Consider the following 20,000-nt stretch of genomic DNA (forward strand, 5'->3'; position numbering starts at 1 on the left):
ACTCTCAGTACTGTCCACCTGGAGAAGTAGAGAAAGAGAAACATGAAGACAGAAAACGAAGACAGAGATTTAAAAAAAAGAAAAGAGAGAAGAAGGAAGAGGGAGAGAAAGAAAGGAGTGAGAGAAACGAGCGCGATGAAGGGAAAGAGGAAGGGAGGGAAGTACAAGAGGAAACCCTCATTCGTGACTCCTGTCTGTATTCTAAAGCCCCTCCTCACCACTCCCTTCTCAAAGCACTCTGGGACAGCACAACCCGTAATTACTTCCAGAAAGAGAGGGAGTGAGCTGGAGAGAGCAAAAGAGAGAGAGAGAGAGAGAGAGAGAGGAAACTGGAAGAAGAATGGATAGTACCTGCTGTGGAGATACAAAAGAGGAGAGGAAAGAGTGAGAAAGAAAAAATAGAAACAAAGAGAGCTGTAGGGGGAGATGTAAGAGGGAGATGTAAGAGGCAGAGAAAGACGCAGGGAAACAGGCAAAGAGAGGGTGAGAAAGGAGGCACGGAGGTTGGAGAGAGATGGAGAGACACCTTGTCTCTGATGTAGACTATCTCTGTTGATTTAGACTGTCTCTGCTGATAGTTCAGACTGTCTGTGCTGATGGTTTGGGCTGTCTGTGCTGCTTTAGGTTGTCTTTGCTGAATGCATATTTTGAAGTGTTGAAGAGTTTGAAAAAAAGTAAAAGAGAGAATGGTTTAGCTAGTGTGTGTATGGGGAGAGAGAGAGTGAGAGATAAAGAGATTGAGAGAGAAGGAACATGTGTGTTTGTGTGTGTGTGTTTGGGCAGTCAGCATAATAAGGGTTTTAGTTGGATTCATTCTGGACAGACCAATTTGAGAACGGAACAGCTGCAACTGAGCAGAAAAAAAGGAATACAAAGTAACACACACTCTCTCACACACACACACACACACACACACACACAAACACACACAAACACAGATAAAGTAAAGTATACATTTCCCACATCATAAAGGATCAGCACCGATCCTCAATCGGTGTAAGAGGTCAACAGTACTGGGGGGCTTTGGAGGGTTAGCTTCAGCCAGTTAGCCTTCTGCTAGCCTTCAGCCAGTTAGCCTTCAGCCAGTTAGCCTTCTGCTAGCCTTCAGCTAGTTAGCCTTCTGCTGCTAAAACGGTACAGTTAGCTGCGCTAGCAGAAAGTATGTTTCCATGTAGACTTTGAGATATTTCAAACAACACATTCAATTCGTATTATTTCTGTATATGAAATCTATAGGACATGTCACTCCCATTGACTCATTAGGCCTGACAGACCAGTCAGAATGTGACATAAGACAGATTACCCAGGCCTGGGGCTTCGGCAGCAGCTCCCTGAAGGCCCTGTCAAAGCCATCTCCTTTATTTCCTTATTCCCATTCATTTAGACCCAGATTCTGTGTTTTTCTATTGCATTGTTATTGTGGATTGTGGATTAAATATTTTTTGTTGTTCAAAACTGTGTGCGTTTCCAAATAGCGTTTTTGGTGGTGCCACAGTGGAATCAGGAGGCTTCACATTGTGGCGTGCGGTCTTCTTGTGGTGCACTTATGTAGGCCTGGGAACTATGTTGCAGACTTTTATCATTGACATGAGCATAGACACTATGCATTTTACCAATGCACAAAAAAATCAGATACAACACAGACACAAACTGTACTCTTCTCTACATGTGTGTACAGTCCAAGCTGGGGAAATGTGTACCATTCTCAATGAAACACACAAACACACACACTGATATACACATCATTCAAGTAACTCCTACACACGTCACACGCTGGCCACGCCTACCTTAATGCACACAGTGGAAACACAAATAGACACACAATCGTAACCCCCCTCCAAAGACAGACACACACACACACACACACACACACACACACACACTCTAGTACCCATCACAGTCAACAGGCCTCAGAGCACCACTAAATGTCTCACTAAAGAGACAGGCCCACACTTATTTCATTTCCCATACATATGTTCAGTCCTTCTGCACTTCTCATATTCAATTACTGTTCATTATGAGGTCTGCCTCACTTTAATCCTCCTGCAGTACGTTTTTCGCATTTATCTCATCTTAATATGTGACCTCCCTACAGGAAGCGGGCATTAATGCCACCATAATCACTAGTGTGAGAATTAAATGGGCTCTCTTTGTTAATGCCACCATAAGCACCAGTCTAGCATTAAAAAGAGAGTCTGCGATTCTAGAGAAAGGTTGTCCTTTCTCTAGAAGCTAACTGTTGATTGGCTGAAACAATCTATGACTCGGTCCAAGCTTCTTTATTTGTTTTTCCAGGACTGTACGAATACAATTTTGCCAAAAAGTGAATTAGAATCATGAAACCCAACCTTTAACTGGGCTCTGCATTAATGCCAGTCTCACCAGCGTGGGCCTTTACTGTGTTCACTACAATCAATGTGGGCTCTCTGTAATTACTGGGCAGCAGGTCCAACCTTAAAATAAACCATTCCCCAGTCTTAAAAGTCTTCTGTAAAATCATGTGTGCAGGCAGACCTGACACAGCATACAGAGTCGTTTTACACATGGCCTGACTGACAGGCTCCATCATGGTCAAAACTGAATGCTGTCAAATGAGGTTAATTGCGAGACTGTAGAAGCTGTCACACACAGCATACGCAATGCTAGATATCAGCTGACTGAGATAGAGTGGTATGTGTGAGCTTTTCCTTCCTCAGATGTTTCTCATCCAGAATTCTGGGCTCACTGTCAGGATGACAAAGGGTTAAATTCTCAGTAAGGCCTTACAGCGCAGCCTTTACCTGCTCTTACAGTATGTGCAGATGCTTTCATTGTCAAAACAAACAATAGTCCGAGAAACAGAGATAAGAGTTAATGTTATTGTTGACATAATTAACAGCCTACTCTAAGTGCATACTGTAGTTGCATTACTGCAACTGCTGAATTTAATCTGTGTTCCAAAAGAGTTTCGCTGGACTGAAACAAAGGTCGGAATTCTTCCAAATGCAAGCGGTTGCTATACGTTTTTACCTTTCATCTGCGTTAATAAGAGACTCACTCTGCACACTTCTGCTCTAGTGAAAAGAATGGTTTGCGATCGCATATTTTCGGGGAAGACTCAACAAAACAGGAAAGGTTGAATGCTGGATGACGGTAGTAGTTAGTTCTCACGAAGACATTCGCGTTTAAAAGTTACACGACACTACACTCTCATATTACACGGAGTATCCGTTACCTTTTCTTTTCGCGATCCTTGTTTCTCCATCCTGTCCTACTTCAAGACTGTGCAACAACTTAAAACTTTCATCCCATGATAGACGTATTTACAAAAAAGATGGGAAATCTGTTCTAAAGGTCAACTTAAAGTTGTGTAAACTTCCCCGAAATTCGTCTCAGTCAGGATGCACAACTCTTCGTTACGTCTTAAGAAAAGTTATTCCACAGAAAGTACGCCATGTTGTCAAATCCCCGTTTTTTTCTGGCATTCGGGCTTGTAGCGGATTTTCTCCCGGTAGAGGCGGTTCTGCTTTGGCTCCAGCGGAGCTTCAGCGCGCATTACCGCTGCTGACATCACAGCGGAGTAGAGTTACCGACCTCAGCCCTCTCCTCAGCCCGCTGCCTGCCTCTCTTCCTGCCTTCTGTTCAGTTAGCCTATCTGATTAGCTACCAGTGGATTCACCGAGGGAAGCTATGATGGTGGGTGCACCACCGTAATGCTGGTCCTAAGGACATTTTAAATGACTGCGCCCTTGCTGTTGGCTGCATGGTCGGCCCCCTTAACTCGCCATTGTAAATGCTTTGTAGAGCAATAATCTCTGTGCTAGCATTTCCAATCTGTACAGTAGCGACTGTTCCAGCTCCTGCTGATTTGCCTTTGATTTCTCAGTGTAGACACCACAATGCAACATTTTACTAAGAAAAACAATACTGTATTTTTTTTTTTACAAAATAAATTAGAACATGTAGACTTCACAAGTAACGTCGGATCTTCATATACAACATTCAATACACATAATCTCTTTCAAACAGCCTTTCACATAGACAAAGTTGGCATTGGTCTACATAAAGCTTATTTAGAATAATATACAATAAACAGGATGACGATTAAAGCAACAGTAGGCAACTATGTGCTTCTGCAGCATGAGTAGCATCACAGCGTCAACCCTCTGAAGTTTCTCAGCCAGTTTCAGTCTTTCATCATTCAGAAACTCAGAGTAGCTCAGGGTGGATTGGGCCTCAAGAATGTCAATCAAATGTAAAACCCAGGTGTCAATCAGATGTAAAAACCCAGGTGATGGGCTGAGCAAAGCGCAGGGGTCGAGGCTGAGAGGTTTGTTTCTGAAATCAGTTTTTTTAGGGTCAATGTCGCCCTGGTCTATGGAGCTGAGAGTGCATTCTTCGGCATTTACGGTACAGCCTGACCCCTGAGTTTTTCCTCTTTTTGCGTCTACTGTGGCGCAGTTGGCGACCCTTGTCCAATAGGTGGCGCCTGCCTGTTTTAGGCATCTTCTGTCCCAGCATTGCATGAATGAATGGCATCTGCATCAGAACAGCACTGTTGACCAGGGAAAGAGGTGTTAGTTGCAAGTTAAACAAAGATAAGATAACATGCTGTGTAGGAGGAGATGAAATACATCAAAATGTATTTTGATACAAAATACAAAATACCCTTTAAATAAATGTATCAAAATAAAATACAAAATACTGTTGCCAGAAAATGTAACAAAATACAATACATGTATTTTGTATTTTTAAAATACAGGAAATACTTTTTCTGAAATTTCAGTTTTCCAATAATTTGGTATATTTGGCTATTCAGTGGCGTAATGTAGTTACCACGGGCCCAGGTGCAGGCTATTATGACGGGCCCTTGTCAGTGGTGTAAGGCAGTGGTTCCCAAACATTTGAGTCCCGTATCCTTTTTTTCATGTTTGTTCCGCCGCCACCACGCCCCTCCCCCCTCACACATATTCCGCCTATTACACCTGTCAGTGTAATTTTTTCGATGAATATAGGTATACATCAGTATTTTTGGCAATGTGACTTGGCTATTCAGACTATTTAGATTGACATAAATATGTCTATGGGCCCTGGCTACGGGGCTATATAATGTACACAAAGCTCTGGTGAACCCAGTAAAAAAGGAAGAACAGTCACAGAATGTCAGTGTAACTAAGCAAAGCTATTAAAAGACAACAACTTGATTGATTTTGTATATATATATATTTTTGCAGGCAGCAGCTGTGTGACTCTCATGTTTTCACAAAACAGGGCTCTCATTGCAATCTCTATGGATTCCGGAAGGGCTATCCCCACCGTGCTTTCGTCATACGTGATTGCGTATAAGGACATCATACGGCTTTGATCAAGTCACATTCTGTCAAGATGGCAAACGTTCAGTGCAACAACTCGATTCGCTCTTTGAAAGAACCTCCTTTTAGTCGGTGTACTAATGAAGATACATTGACAAGGATCAAGACAGCTATCTAAGTTTTCGACCACAGCCCTGTTTTGTGAAAAAAATGGATTTAACATGAGAGTCAATGAGAGATCTGGGGTGATTTCCTTTTCGCCCCAACAAGGGGCGGCCATAAGAAGCACCACTTTTGGCAAATTGACTGATGCCTGATTCAACAATTAAATTCAGAGGCAGATCAGATGGTCTAGTGGTAGAATCCGACAGAAAAAAAATCTCTTTCTGCTTTAACACTGGAGAAAGTATTTTGAGTATTTTAAATACAAAATTACTCCACTCTAAAGTATTTTGTTACGAATTACATTCGATTTTTTATCGGCCCTATCAAATACAAATTACAAAATACTCAAAAGTAAATTAACTAGTATTTCAAATACAAGTAATTGAAATACTGCCCATCTCTGTGTGTAGGGAGTGTGTATGCTGTGCACGTGTGTTTGCCTGTATCTACGTGTGTGTGTGTACCGCCTATGGGAGTACTGACTGCTTGCAGAGAGAGCAGTTACATTTCCCACCTCAGCCCCACATTCCCATGTACTGCTGAATAGGGCCATCAGAGGGCACTGCAGGCAGCAGCATGCCCTGCTAGTCTGTGTGTGTGTGTGTGTGTGTGTGTGTGTGTGTGTGTGTGTGTGTGTGTGTGTGTGTGTCTGTGTGTGTCTGTGTGTGTGTGTGTGTGTGGAGCTGAAGTAATGCCCCCGCAATGAGTTCATGGTGTGTGTGTGACCTTTCACATACTGACCTGCTCTGTGGCGCGATGACACTCTGTGTGTGTGGCAGGATGAAGCAATACTCTGATACAAAGTCCAGCAGCAAGGCATGCAGTCCTGCCGCCTCCAGCACTGGCAGATGCTCTGCTAACCTGGATACATCAACAGACACACATTAACACATTAACACACACACACACACACACACACACACACACACACAACAAACACGCACACATACATTGCTCTTACTGAGAAGAAACTGTGAAGAATATGTGAGATTGCAATTTCATAATCTGTGTGAATGTGTATGTGTATCACCTCCATCAGGGGCGGTTTGAGCAAATTGGAGGCCCCCCACAGTTCCAGTTTTAATGTTATGTGGAACTGTCATTTATTGTGAGAATATGACTCAAACAATTAAACAGTTGTAAATTATTTGAATTATGAGGTTTTGAGTACAGTGTTTTAGTAGTGTCGCTTTTTTATTACTTTATCAAAACAATGTAAGGCTACTAGTTACATTTCATTAATGCTGTATAGTTCTGTTTCTGAATTGGTGTAAGTGTGTGCGTGTCTTGCCTTCTGGTACAGTTGCAGTGATAGAGGGTTTGTAGCTCTGTATTCTTCAGACCAAAGCGCTCCTGTAGTGGGGGCACCTGCAGTCTACAGTCATCCAGGGACTTATACACACCACACAAAAGCAAAGGACCTGCGTCAGTTCTGATGTCCGGGAGGTTGGTACTAGTGTCTGAGACACTGGCTGTGGTGTCTGAGAGGTTGGTTCTGTTGTCTGAGACATCAGTAATGGTGCCCGGGAGGTTGGTTCTGTTGTCGGAGGCATCAGTTCTGGTGTCCGTGAGGTTGATTCTGTTGTCTGAGGCATCAATTCTGGTGTCGGTTAGGTTGATTCTGTTGTCTGAGGCATCAGTTCGGGTCTCCATGAGTTTGGTTGTAGACATAATGGGCTGTGGCGGTGTGGTGGCACTGATTGTGAGGTGATGTGAGGATGACTGGTCTGGGTCTGGTGTGGTAGGCTGGTCTGGGTGTGGTAGATTGGGGATATCTGGAAGTGTGGAGTTAAAGTCTGTTGGCTCTTGCACTACAGCGTAACGAGTCAGGTCGGATGACACACACCTGGCGAGAAAAACACAAAACACACACACACACGTGTGAACTGCTGGCATATTATATCCAGGAAGTACACATACGGACAGAAGTAGTGCTGTACAATACTATTAGTAACATTGCTTGAAAACGTCTGCAAAATGGCTCCTTTTCATGTGAATCTAAGAGAATAAGCTGTTACCTGCCCCACCAGCTGCGCTCTGTGCATTCCATCCTGAGCGACCACTCGAAGCACCTCATTTGGATCAGGTTGAAGTAGCCGTAGCCCACCACACCGGCCATGGAGTCCTCAGCCTGCTGCAGGCAGCGCTTGAACCTGAGGGAACATTCCAGAGCTTAAGCACATGCTGGACACTTCCATTTGGATCTGGAGATGCCACAGCACTCCAATGTTTACAGTAGTCTAGATGAGCATGATGATACAAGCACAGCTGAGGCAGAAGCCTCTGTGTGTGTGCCAGAGCACGGGGTGGGTTGAGTGCTGGCATACCTGTTATCACAGTCACAGTGAGATAAGGTGAAGATGTTGGTGTTGAACACACCATAATCAGAGCTAAAGGAAGTGATGGTGTGTTTGCAGTGGTCATGGTCTCTACAGCACTTGTCCGTCTGTGCAAAGGCACCTAAAACGCACACACACACAGCACATTACACAACACACACACACACACACACACACACCAAAGTACACAACACCGAGAGAGTCAGAACATATGAGACACAGGAGAATAAGGACAGGTGAGACAAACAGGTGAATAAGGACAGGCGAGATACACAGGTGAATGAGGACAGGTAAGACATATGGGAAAATAAAGACAGGTGAGACACACAGGATGATCAGGACAGGAAAGACACACAGGACAATAAGGACAGGCAAGACACAAAGGTGAATAAAGACAGGTTAGACACACAGGAGATTAAGGAAAGGTGAGACACACACAGCACAAAAGATGATAGGTGATATACACACAAATGAGACACACACTGACTGTAGCTTCTATCTGTCTACTCAGTGTAATCTGTTTGGGTGTGTGTGTTGTGCACTTACCGAGGTCAGTGAAGTTTTCCGCCCTGTTGCCCGAGCCACACCACAGAGTTCCAGGAATCATCATCAGTCCCCTCTTCACACGTTTGCTTCCGGATCCTTCTGTGTGGGTGTGCTGGGTCTGCAGATCCCGAGTGTGTCTGACAGGCGCGCTGCCTCCCACATCGGCCTCCACACACACCCCCGGCTGGAACAGAGTGTGTGTCTGAAACCACCTCTGGGGGCTCGCGCTGAAATGCTGTTGCTGGCGCTCCCGGCACTCTGTCAGGTATCCGTGGGTTACCGCCAGTTCCCGGCTGGTCACGCACGCCTGCAGGGCACCGTCGTGCCCCCACAGAGCGTGATACAGCACCAGCTGCCCCTTCCGCTGCCGCAGGAACATCTGGTGAGTGCGCCGGTCTGCCAGTGTCCGGGTCCAAAAACAGGAGCCGGGCGCCTTCTCCTCGGCGAGGGCACTAAGACCAGACTGCATCAGCAGGAGGCATGTTGCCCACCATGCCAACAACCTTACAGTCTTACTGGGCATCTCACCCCCGGGTCAAATGGGCTTTATGCACACAACCCCTCTGGACAAATCTGAATTAAGCTCAATAAGCTAAAACCTTTTACTAGTTAAGATAGTTTATTGACACAAGATGTTGAATAAATCTGTTTTATAAAACCTGCTATATTACTTAATATGGCTTATTGACACAAGCCGTTGAAGGAATAAAAAAAATAAGGGTAAGAATAAGGATATGATTGTAATTGTTTCGATATCTGAACAAAAACTAAAAATATAGTAATGAGCAGACCACAACCACAGTCATCAACACTACTGTACAATGCTAAAGAGTGACAGTCATCAACAAGCCTGTAAGATTGCTGGAGTAAAATTGATGAGAGAGCACAGCTTAAAGTCACTGTGGTCGTGATTCCTACCTTATCAGAGCTGAGAGAGTTTGCCTCATTTATACTGAGAAGAAGGTGGTTCCCACGCTTCTGTCAACATCAAACTTCAAAGGAAAGCTACGTAGTGGGCGTTGCTATTGGTAAACATGAGCGTGTACTTGGACTCACACACTCTCTCCCACGGAAACACAAACACACAGATACACACCAACACACACACACACACCAGCACACACACAGAGGTGCCCTTGAACAGACATGGATTGACTGAATATCTGTCGGTGCAGTGCCTCGTCCACAGTTGCCCTTTAGTGTGTTCAGATCAGTAGAGGATGAGCCCACATGCTGTCCTCCAAAGCTTCTATTCACCGGTTAGAGTTTATTACAGCCTTCTTCACTGACATCCATTCTGGCTGGATTATGAACATTTTATATATTTTACATCCATACAATACAATTAAACCTGATGTTCAGTTTTATCAGGTCTGTTTAAATTCACCAGTGTCAACAATCCAGATATTTTAATTTTATCAATGCCACATGTCTAAAATCACGAATGTCACCTAACCTGATGTTTAAATTCACCAGTGTCACCAAACTTGATGTTTAAATGACCAATGTCACATGTTTAAATGCAATAATGTCACCAAACTTAAATTCACTAATGGTTTTAGTCAGTTTTTGTCAAGATGGTGAGTTTTTATTCTTCTGATCTACGACGTAAAATTCACTGGAAGCCAGTCCTTTCCAAGTAAGAATGCAACAGTTTGCGCTTGTGTAAGAGACAGAGCAGAGGCGTTGTTTATATTTGGTCAAGACATACGGTACCCTCACAGAATGGCACTACACCACAGGCTTTTCTACTGAACTTCGGCTGCAAATGGACGCAATGTGTCTCATTTCTCCTGTTTGCCTTGTAGGTTCTCCTTGTTTCCCCCAGTTTTGCTTCTTTCTGTCCTGTTTGAGGGGTTTTCACATAACTATTTCAGCACCATGGTAGTATGGTTATACGGCATTCACTTCAACTGCATTAAATGGGAAGTATTCAACTGAATTTATAAAACGGACCTTTATAAATCAGACCCTCCAGGATTTCGTGATTCATTTTGCGCTTTAAAAAAAATCGATTGATTTTATTTAACTCAAAATCATGGCAATGTTTGAGAATCACAATAAACCCTTAGAAAGATCCTACTGGCATTAGATTTGTTGAGTAATTATATAACAATTATATAGGAAATCTCAACAATCACACCACACCCTCACAACATTCTATTAAAGCCATAAATGTCCAGCTTGAATGAGAGACATTTAGCACTGACATTAGAATCTGAGGTGGCATGTTGGGGTGATAAGCTTTGACCTTTAACCCTGAAGCAGAAAAGTTGTCTCAGTGCTGGCGGTGATGCAAAGTTCAGGTTAGTGTGTATACGTGCTTGTGAAGTTCAAGTAGCGTAGCTGCACCAGTAAGCGGCCATGTGTGTTCTTTGTGGCAGAGCAGTTCAGGTGTGTGCGCAGATGTGTCTGTGCGTGTGGTTAAGGTGTTTGTGTGTGTGTGTGTATGTGTGCACGTGTATGTGTGCACGTGTATGTGTTGATGCTCTCCGATTGGTCCACAGCTTACCTGATTCGCACAAAGTTTAGTGCCCCGTCACCACAGAGGGGCTTTCCTACGGCACCACTGATCTCAGCCAATCACACATCTCCACACTCACACAGAAAGGTCATTCATGACATTATTTACAATCAATTACACTTACAGTAGATTACATCACATTATATTTCAAAACTTTTTTATTAGCATGAGGGACTGTGAACTGAAATCAGATCTGAAATGCAGATGACTAGCTTTGTTGATAGTGTGGCGTTATTGGTCACACAGATCAACAAAAACACACACAAGTGTTCATTCTGCATTAGCCTTTATTGAACTTAGCTTTCCGATTAACAGCAACACAAACATATATCATAAGGGCAAACACAGCAAGAGAGCAAGTCTCATCCTTGCATCATTTGTGTAATTGTCCATATGTTCACTTAAGTGTACATGATTGGTCGTGATACAAAATCCATACACGTGTAGCTCACATGTTGTGGATCGTGTGAGTTGGGTGGCCCAGTTACAGCTCACAGTTACAGATAAAACAACGCCACATGGCACTGCTCAACGTGCAGCTAGTCAGCATGCTGACAATCAGATTAGGCCCAAAGACTGACTTTGACACGAGACCTTTTGCCTCATCGTTGACTGTCTCACCACTCTCACTCTCACCTCACTGACGTGAATGAGACATGAGACAGTGGAGAGAATTTAGTGTGAAATCATGGCCTCATCCTCACTTTTTGTTCATCACTCTATCTACACTTCTATGCATACACTTCATAACATGCTTTTATATACATTCTGGTCTACAACAATACGTGAAACACTCATCACATACAGGCTACCGTAGATTACATCACACCTGAATTCCATAAGTGCCATTCTAAGGAGCATGAGCCTGGGGCCCCGCATATGAAAATAGTATTTTTATGTATAACAACGAGTGTTAACAGACATACGTAATTATGGCCCCTTTCATGTACAGGAACAGAGAAAAAATATACATTGTATACATTTCCTACTTTGCCAGTTTAGGATGAAATGTTTATGCAAACTCTTTACCACAAATGTATCATGCAAGGTTTGTACATGACAAGTGTGACCCCTATTTGTTCTTACCAAACCCATGGGCACTCATCTCACAATAGAGGTAACTGTATTATGTTTGTTCTTATTATTCAGTCATTCAGTATAACTTCTAATCATCTTTGGTCTCCAGTAGTCACTCTTTAGCATTGTACAGTAGTGTTGATGACTGTCACTCTTTAGCATTGTACAGTAGTGTTGATGAATGTCACTCTTTAGCATTGTACAGTAGTGTTGATGACTGTCACTCTTTAGCATTGCACAGTGGTGTTGATGACTGTCACTCTTTAGCATTGCACAGTGGCGTTGAAAACTGTGGTTGCGGTCTGCTCATTACTATCGTTTTTGTTTTTGTTCAGAGATCGAAACAAATACAATCATATCCTTATTCTGGCCCTTATTTGTTTGATATTATTGGTAATGACTATTATGATAATTATATAAGAAGTAACAAGTATAGTGTGCACATCCTGCTGCATTTGATGAGAACAAAATTCAGCCCATGCAGATAGAACCAAAATGGAAGTTCTTTATTGTAGGTATGATCAAGCTATGTCATTGCTACTGTTTCACTGCGATAGTGTTCATACTCATTTAAACATATTTTTGTATAAGTCACAACACATGCCAGTAAACAACTGTCCACGAACTCACTAGATTCACAGTTAAGTCATCAAGGACATCTGCATTATCTGTGGAATACATCACAGAGGCGTTATTGATAAGACATCACGCCAGTGGGATGGACAAAAGGACAACAGGGTGGTGAATCAAATGTAATCTCTGTCATTTGATTGGAGCACAGTGATGAGTCAAATTCATCTTTGCCACCTGCAGTGACGTAATGACTCAAACTTATTATCTGCTGTGTCATCGCTAACTGTGCTTTACAGAAGACTGTTGAAGCAACAAGTGGTATAAGAAGAGGTCCCTAAAAGAATCCATTTTATGGGCATTCGAGCCGCATAATGGATTGTGACACTATCAGACTCATAGACATGAGACCCTTTAAACCAGTTGTAAGGAGGTCTAAAAATAGCAAGCTAACTACATGACATACTAAAAGACATTCAAAAACCTTGCTACAACAGCACAGCTTGAAAGCATGCAAATTGGTGTCTTTTGGTGATACCGTTGGAAACCTTGTGCGGTGAAATCTTTTCTTACATTTTTTGTGGGGTTCTGAGCTGGATCACAGAACTACATCGTGCATAGTCTGGGAAGTTAGTGGGAAATACAGATGTGTTAAGCTCTCCTTCATATGGTTATATACCATGAAAATGAATTTGAAGGTGATACCAAAACTAGTTTCAAATTAGGCAAAATGTTAATTCCTCCATACTGTTGCTTGTGTGTGTGTGTGTGTGTGTGTTTCTGCTCTGGTCCTCCTGTGGATTCATCTGAACAGAGACACAAACTCAGCCTAACACCTGTGTGTGTGTGTGTGTGTGCGCTGGGCGTGTGTGTGTGTGTTTGTGTGTGTTTGTGTGTGTTTTCAGGGGTACTTCCTGAAACCCCCCCGAGTAGAGCAGTAGTTGACTGCTCTAGTGGACTGAACCATGAGACAGGGTCAGAGGGGTCAGAGGGGTGTGAGGTGAACTTCAGGGACAGGACTACTCAGTCGCTAAGAGGCTGCTGGTTGTTGAGGAGCACGTGCCAGCGCTCAATCCGCTGGTCTTTGTTCTTCAGACACTCGTACCAGTGCTTCAAACACTCCCCTTTAGCAGAGATGCCCAGCTGGCATCCGCCTGCAGGGGCAGAGAACCAGAGAACCCACAAGCATCAGAGAACCCACTCAGAACCTGCAGAACTCTGGCAAGACTTCTCAAAACAGAAACAACACACACTCTCTCAACATCCACAGCACACAATCACTCAGAAAACACACTGTCCCAACATACACAGCCTGCACTCTCCAAACAGACACAACATACTGTTCGGTTCACAATACACAATATTTAGTAAATTGCTCAGCATAATACAGCTCAGCAATACTAACGGACACAACACACACTCTCACAACAGACACAACACACATTCTCTAGGCAGGCAGAGGCTGCTTACCAATGAAATCGTTGGCTGAGCCCCTGTCATAGTCCCACACTGAGATGTCCAGTGTTTTTTTGGCCAGGTCACTGTGTTTGACCTCAAGGCTGAATTCCTGCACATGGACATCTGTCATTAGGACTGCAGCACAGTCAGGACAGGCATTCTTCCCCCCACTCCTTTATCATTTCACTATCTAATCTAACAATTATACCAAATACTGCACCCGGTTGCCAATCAGACATCATGGTCAGCTAAGCAGTCAAACAGCCATACTCACAGATGGCATCAGTATTTATCATAGCATGGCATATTCACAGATGGCATCAGTATCTATCACAGCATGGCATACTCACAGATGGCATCAGTATCTATCACAGCATGGCATATTCACAGATGGCATCAGTATTTATCATAGCATAGCATACTCACACATTGCAATAGTATATATTATGTCAGGACATATTCACAGATGGCATAAGTATGGCATATTCACATATAGAACATGTCCGGATTATCTGCCATAGCAGTCATGGACAGCAGTATATTTAAATGGCAGTGAGGTAAGGAGGAACGGACAGTGTGTACAGATTATCTTTATCCAAACGAGGATTTACTGGCTGTTAGGATTTTAAGATGTTTCCATTAAACCTGATTTTTCTCTGTGTTTGAGAAGTGCTTGCAGAGAAGCATGTTTGGAAGGGATGTGTGTGAGTGAGACCTCATTGAACTCAGGGTTCAGGGTCTTCTTCTTGATCTGAGTCTTCCGTTTGCCCTTCTTCCCCATGTCAGGCTGCAGTACACTTCTCCACAATACACAGAACACAAGAACACAGACATGAATACAAGAACCTGTATGGTTGAGAACCTGAAGAAGAAACAGTGATTAGTAGGGTTGGGTATTTTTAGCTAAACATGATTATTTTACATTGAACTGATGACAGTAAAGAGTGGCGTTTTTTAGTGCTAAATCAAATTTGAACTAGAAATTGAACAATATATAAGTGTAAGCATACCCTCCACTCTGAGCCTGACTCCACTGCATTATTTTGAAAACGGGTAAAGGCTAGATAAGATGACGTAGATGAGTATACTACCAATTTCCAATCTTCCGCTGGAAAGCGCCAGAAACGAGAATAGTTCAGCTAACGGTCCTATGTTATTTCCTATTCTTCTCTGTTGCTAAACCACGGATGTAATATATTTTTGGGCACTTCCACTAAATGGCGCTGTTCCAATGCTTGTCTCTGACTCAATCAAAAACATTTATGTGGCATACTTTCAGAAAGGCAAAATACATGTACAGACATTGGTGAGGCAGAAGCAAAAATGCAACCAAAAAGAACGTTGCATTGGTCGGGATTCGAACCCTTGTCTCTCGCACCCGTGTGGCAGGCAAGAATTCTTGCAATATATTTTTGGCCACTACGACCTCATGGCGCTGTTCGAATGCTTAGTCTCTTTCGCAATCAAAATCATTTCTGTGGCACGCTTTCAGTAAGGCCCTACGCTAAATACATGTAGGTATACATTAGGTAAAGCGCCAGAAACGAGAATAGTTCAGCTAACGATCCTATGTTATTACAGTGCATGCAATGCCCTGTATTGTTAACTGTAACTAGGAACATTAAGACACCTTCCATTCTCTACTTTTTTTCTCTCCATCTTTCTCTCTATCCCTCTCAGTCTACTTTCTCTCACACTCCATCTCTCTTCTTCACTTTATTTTTATCTCTCCTTTTTTCAATATTTTCACTCTCCCGTTATCTCTTTATCCAGAGCCACTGTTCACATTTTTCTTTCCTTCTTCCACTCTTCTTTCCTTTCTTCTTTCCTTCTTCCATTTTTCTTTCCTTCTTCCACTCTTCTTTCCGTCCTTTTTCCTTCTTCCCCTCTTCTTTTCTTCTTCCACTTTTCTTTCCTTTCTTCACTCTTCTTTCCTTTCTTCTTTCCTTCTTCCACTCTTCTTTCCTTCTTTCACATTTCTTTCCTTTCTTCTTTCCTTCTTTCACTCTTCTTTCTTTTCTTCTTCCATTCTCTCCTTTCCTTTCTTCTTTCACTCTTCTTTCCTTCTTCAACTCTTCTTTTCTTTCTTCTATCCTTCTTCCACTATTCTTTCCTTCTTCCACTTTTCTTTTCTTTCTTCTATCATTCTTCCACTCTTCTTTCCTTCTTTCAATTTTCTTTCTTTTCTTCTTTCCTTTTTCCACTCTTCTGTCCGTTCTTCTCTCTTTTCTTCTTCCTTATTTCACTCTTCTTTCCTTTCGTCTTTCCTTCTCCCACTCTTCTTTCCTTTCTTATTTCTTCTTTCACTCTTCTTTCTTTTCTTCTTCCTTTCTTAACTTTTGCATTTCATGCACTGGTATTTCCTTCAGGAAATGCATTTTCTTAGCCTGACGATGTCATACTCATAATACTAGTCAGAATATGAGTCTGAGACCGGACCACTGGGCTGTGATTATGAGGCGTGTTTCAACGAACCAGGAAAGAAAATTCCTCTTCGCTGAATTGGATACCTAGAACCAATCAGAGCAACGTAGTATTATTACCATCTGATAGATTAAACTTTTACCTGATCCCGTAGGAAGGACGGCAAAAACATCTTTTCAATCGACAAATGCCTTGATCGCGTTTCTCTGTTCCTCTTTCAAAATGAATGCGCTGTCAATATCTGTTGAGATATGCCTGCTCACGTTACTTAATTAGCACTCAAGGCTAGAAGCTACCATTAGTTTCAATGTTTTTTTTGTCTACGCTGTTAGCATAACCTTTCAATAATGGTCTAGAGTGCATAAGTTAAGACCTACAATCCTAGGCAACATTGGTGTTGCGTATACACAACTAACCGAGTCAATGTAGACATAAAAAAAGTGTAGATACCTTAAATCATATCAAATATGTCCCACTAAGCTCCCGAGACGGCGCCATCTTTGTTCGATGTATACCGGTATTCTATCTATGTCTGTCCATCAACGTATAAAGCCCGCCCTTACAATTTGAATGGTCAGATCCCTTTTCGGGCCCGTTTAAACCCTCCCAACTAGCTCGACTCCAGACTGAATCTCCCAGACCAAAAATTTTGTGGGCGGAGTTCAGGCTGGTATCCAGGCTAGCATTTTCTAGTTACAGTGCATGAAATGCCCTGTATTGTTATTCCTAGGCTTCTTCTTCTTCTTCTTCTTCTTCTTATTCTTGTTACCTTTTTCTGCGATTAATTCAGCCCGAACCGCTTAACGTAGAAACTTCATTCAAACTTTGTCGCGTAGGTCTTGTAAACGACACTTATGCTATGTATTTTTCACTTTTCTAAACTTTATACTTTTTAAGATATTAAAGAAAAACGAATATAAATTTCTCCCATTGACTTACATTGGGCCATTATGACATCATAATAGGGTCTTTAAACTGGCTTGCACCTGTGCTTTACTGACACCTGTGCCAAATCCAAGGAACGTCTTCTCTCTCTGTCCCTCTCAATTTAACTGTAACTAGGAACATTAAGACACCATCCATTCTCTATTTTTTCTCTCTCCATCTCTCCATCTTTCTCTCTCAGTCAACTTTCTCTCACACTCAATCTCTCTTCTTCACTCCATTTTTATCTCCTTTTTTCAATATTTTCACTCTCTCTTTATCTCTTCATCCAGAGCCACTCTTGTTCACTCTTCTTTCCTTCTTCCACTCTTCTTTCCTTTCTTATTTTCTTCTTCCATTTTTTTTCCTTCTTCCACTCTTCTTGCCTTTCTTTTTTCCTTCATCCACTCTTCTTTCCTTCTTCCACTTTTCTTTCCTTTCTTCACTCTTCTTTCCTTCTTACACTCTTCTTTCTTTTCTTCTTTCCTTCTTTCACTCTTCTTTCTTTTCTTATTTCCTTCTTCCACTCTTCTTTCTTTTCTTATTTCCTTCTTCCACTCTTCTTTCCTTCCTTCACTCTTCTTTCCTTTCTTCTTTCATTATTTCACTCTTCTTTCTTTCCTTCTTCCACTCTTCTTTCCTTTCTTCACTCTTCTTTCTTTTCTTCTTTCCTTATTCCACTCTTCTCTCCTTTCTTCACTCTTCTTTCCTTTTGTCTTTCCTTCTTCCACTCTTCTTTCCTTTCTTCTTTCCTTCTTTCACTCTTCTTTCTTTTCTTCTTTCCTTCTTTCACTCTTTCTTTTTTTCTTCCTTTCTTAACCTTTGCATTTCATGCACTGGTATTTCCTTCAGTTCCTTCAGTTCTAGTTCTTATTATTCTTTTATTTTTTTTTGACTTCTGCGCTTAATTCAGCTCGAACCGCTTAACTTAGAAACTTCATTCAAACGTCACTTTTCTAAACTTTATACTTTTTAAGATATTAAATCAAAACCAATACAAATTTTCCCATTGACTTACAATGGGCCATTATGACATCATAATAGGGTCATTAAACTGGCTTGCACCTGTGCTTCACTGACACCTGCGCCAAGGTTCCAAGGCTCCTCTTCTCTCTGTCCCTCTCCATTCAACTGTATAACTAGGAATATTAAGAGACACCTTCACTTCTCTACTTTTTTTCTCTCTTTCCCTCTCACTCTACTTTCTCTCACACTCCATCTCTGTGCTTTACTCCATTTTCTCTCAGTCTTTCAATTTTTTCCCCTTTTACTCTCTCTTTACTGTCTTTATCCAAAGCCACTTTAGTTTACTTTTCTTTCCTTTCTTCTTTCTTTCACTCTTCTTTCCTTTCTTCTTCCACTCTTCTTTCCTTCTTCCACTCTTCTTTCTTCTTTTACTCTTCTTTCCTACTTTTACTCTTTCCTTTTTTCTTGCCTTCTTTCACTCTTCTTTTCGTCTTTCACTCTTTTATTCTTCCTTTCTTAACTTTTACATTTCATGCACTGGTATTTCCTTCAGGTAATGCATTTTCTAGTTTCCTATTCTTCTCTGTTGCTAAACCACGGATGTAAAACATTTTTGGGCACTTCCACTAAATGGCGCTGTTCCAATGCTTGTCTCTGACTCAATCAAAAACGTTTATGTGGCACACTTTCAGAAAGGCAAAATACATGTACAGACATTTGGTGAAGCAAAAATGCAACCAAAGAGAACGTTGCATTGGTCGGGATTCGAACCCTCATCTCTCGCGCCCGTGTGGCAGGCAAGAATTCTTGCAATATATTTTTGGCCACTACGACCTCATGGCGCTCTTCGAATGCTTAGTCTCTTTTGCAATCAAAATCATTTCTGTGGCACGCTTTCAGTAAGGCAAAATATAATATACAGACATTGGTGAGGCAGAAGCAAGCAAGCATGCTTACGGATACTGAGAAGATTAACAATCATTTTCAACAATACAGAAGATGCTGTTCTTCTCTGTCCAACAGCTAAACGGCCCTAAACCTTTTCCCATTCATTCTCTATGGTACTGCTAAACCACTACGGATGTAATATATTTGTGGCCACTAAATGGTTTGGGTGAGCGTGCCACAGAAATGGTTCGACAGAGACTGAGGGTCGGAACAGCGCCATGAAGTCGTTGTGGCCAGAAATATATTACATCCGTAGTGGTTTAGCAACAAAGAAGAATAGGGAACGATTTATATTAAGCCTTTGTCCCGCGTCACGCATATTAGTACAATGTCGTATCTACGTAGAGTATCTACTTAGAAGATTGGAGGCTTTTTTCAACAACAAGCCCCCCCCCTGTTCTTCTCTGTTTCTGAATTGAACTGCTGTACAATCCGATTGGCCTGAATCATTTTATTCGGATAGGCCACTGTACGAATGTTTGCCTTTCTTAACATTAATCAGGTTCAGCATATTATGTCAAGGCTTATCGCCCGTTTATCGATCACTATGGTCTAATATTATTTAATATCATATGCCATTAATCTATTGACCTACAGCACACTGTTAGCAGTGACGACTTCCAGTGGTTCTCAATCTTTTTTGCTCCATGACCCAATCTTTAAAGGCAGCCAGTGCAACTTTCGAGCCTTAAAAATAACCATTCAATTTCTAGTCTTTTTTACACGTAGCCTGGTAAGTTTCAATAACTCCATACCATTAATCGACAT

General features: G+C 42.0%; 3 protein-coding genes across 3 annotated transcripts in view; all 3 read right to left on the reverse strand.

Moving 5' to 3' along the window:
• The window catches only part of LOC308372854 (tetratricopeptide repeat protein 28-like), a gene marked incomplete at its 5' end in the record, with an annotated part of 54,796 nt that extends 51,552 nt beyond the window's left edge, over positions 1 to 3,244 (reverse strand). The window contains one exon of the mRNA XM_080848198.1: positions 3,215 to 3,244. Coding sequence (XP_080704324.1) covers positions 3,215 to 3,244 — 30 coding nt within the window. The remainder of the gene's footprint in view (positions 1 to 3,214) is intronic.
• A 1,094-nt stretch (positions 3,245 to 4,338) lies between these two features.
• pla2g3 (phospholipase A2 group III) lies at positions 4,339 to 8,864 on the reverse strand (the record flags this gene model as incomplete). Its single annotated transcript, XM_080847292.1, has 6 exons — positions 4,339 to 4,534; positions 6,198 to 6,317; positions 6,748 to 7,302; positions 7,475 to 7,609; positions 7,784 to 7,916; positions 8,342 to 8,864. The coding sequence occupies 6 exons, from the start codon at positions 8,862 to 8,864 to the stop codon at positions 4,339 to 4,341; spliced, it is 1,662 nt and encodes a 553-aa protein (XP_080703418.1).
• A 4,671-nt stretch (positions 8,865 to 13,535) lies between these two features.
• rph3aa (rabphilin 3A homolog (mouse), a) overlaps positions 13,536 to 20,000 on the reverse strand; it is a gene marked incomplete at both ends in the record, with an annotated part of 12,371 nt that continues 5,906 nt past the window's right edge. The window contains 3 exons of the mRNA XM_080847458.1: positions 13,536 to 13,666; positions 13,983 to 14,079; positions 14,686 to 14,767. Coding sequence (XP_080703584.1) covers positions 13,536 to 13,666; positions 13,983 to 14,079; positions 14,686 to 14,767 — 310 coding nt within the window. The remainder of the gene's footprint in view (positions 13,667 to 13,982; positions 14,080 to 14,685; positions 14,768 to 20,000) is intronic.

Source organism: Sprattus sprattus, assembly GCF_963457725.1.
Source record: "Sprattus sprattus genome assembly, chromosome: 11".
Taxonomy (NCBI): domain Eukaryota; kingdom Metazoa; phylum Chordata; class Actinopteri; order Clupeiformes; family Clupeidae; genus Sprattus; species Sprattus sprattus.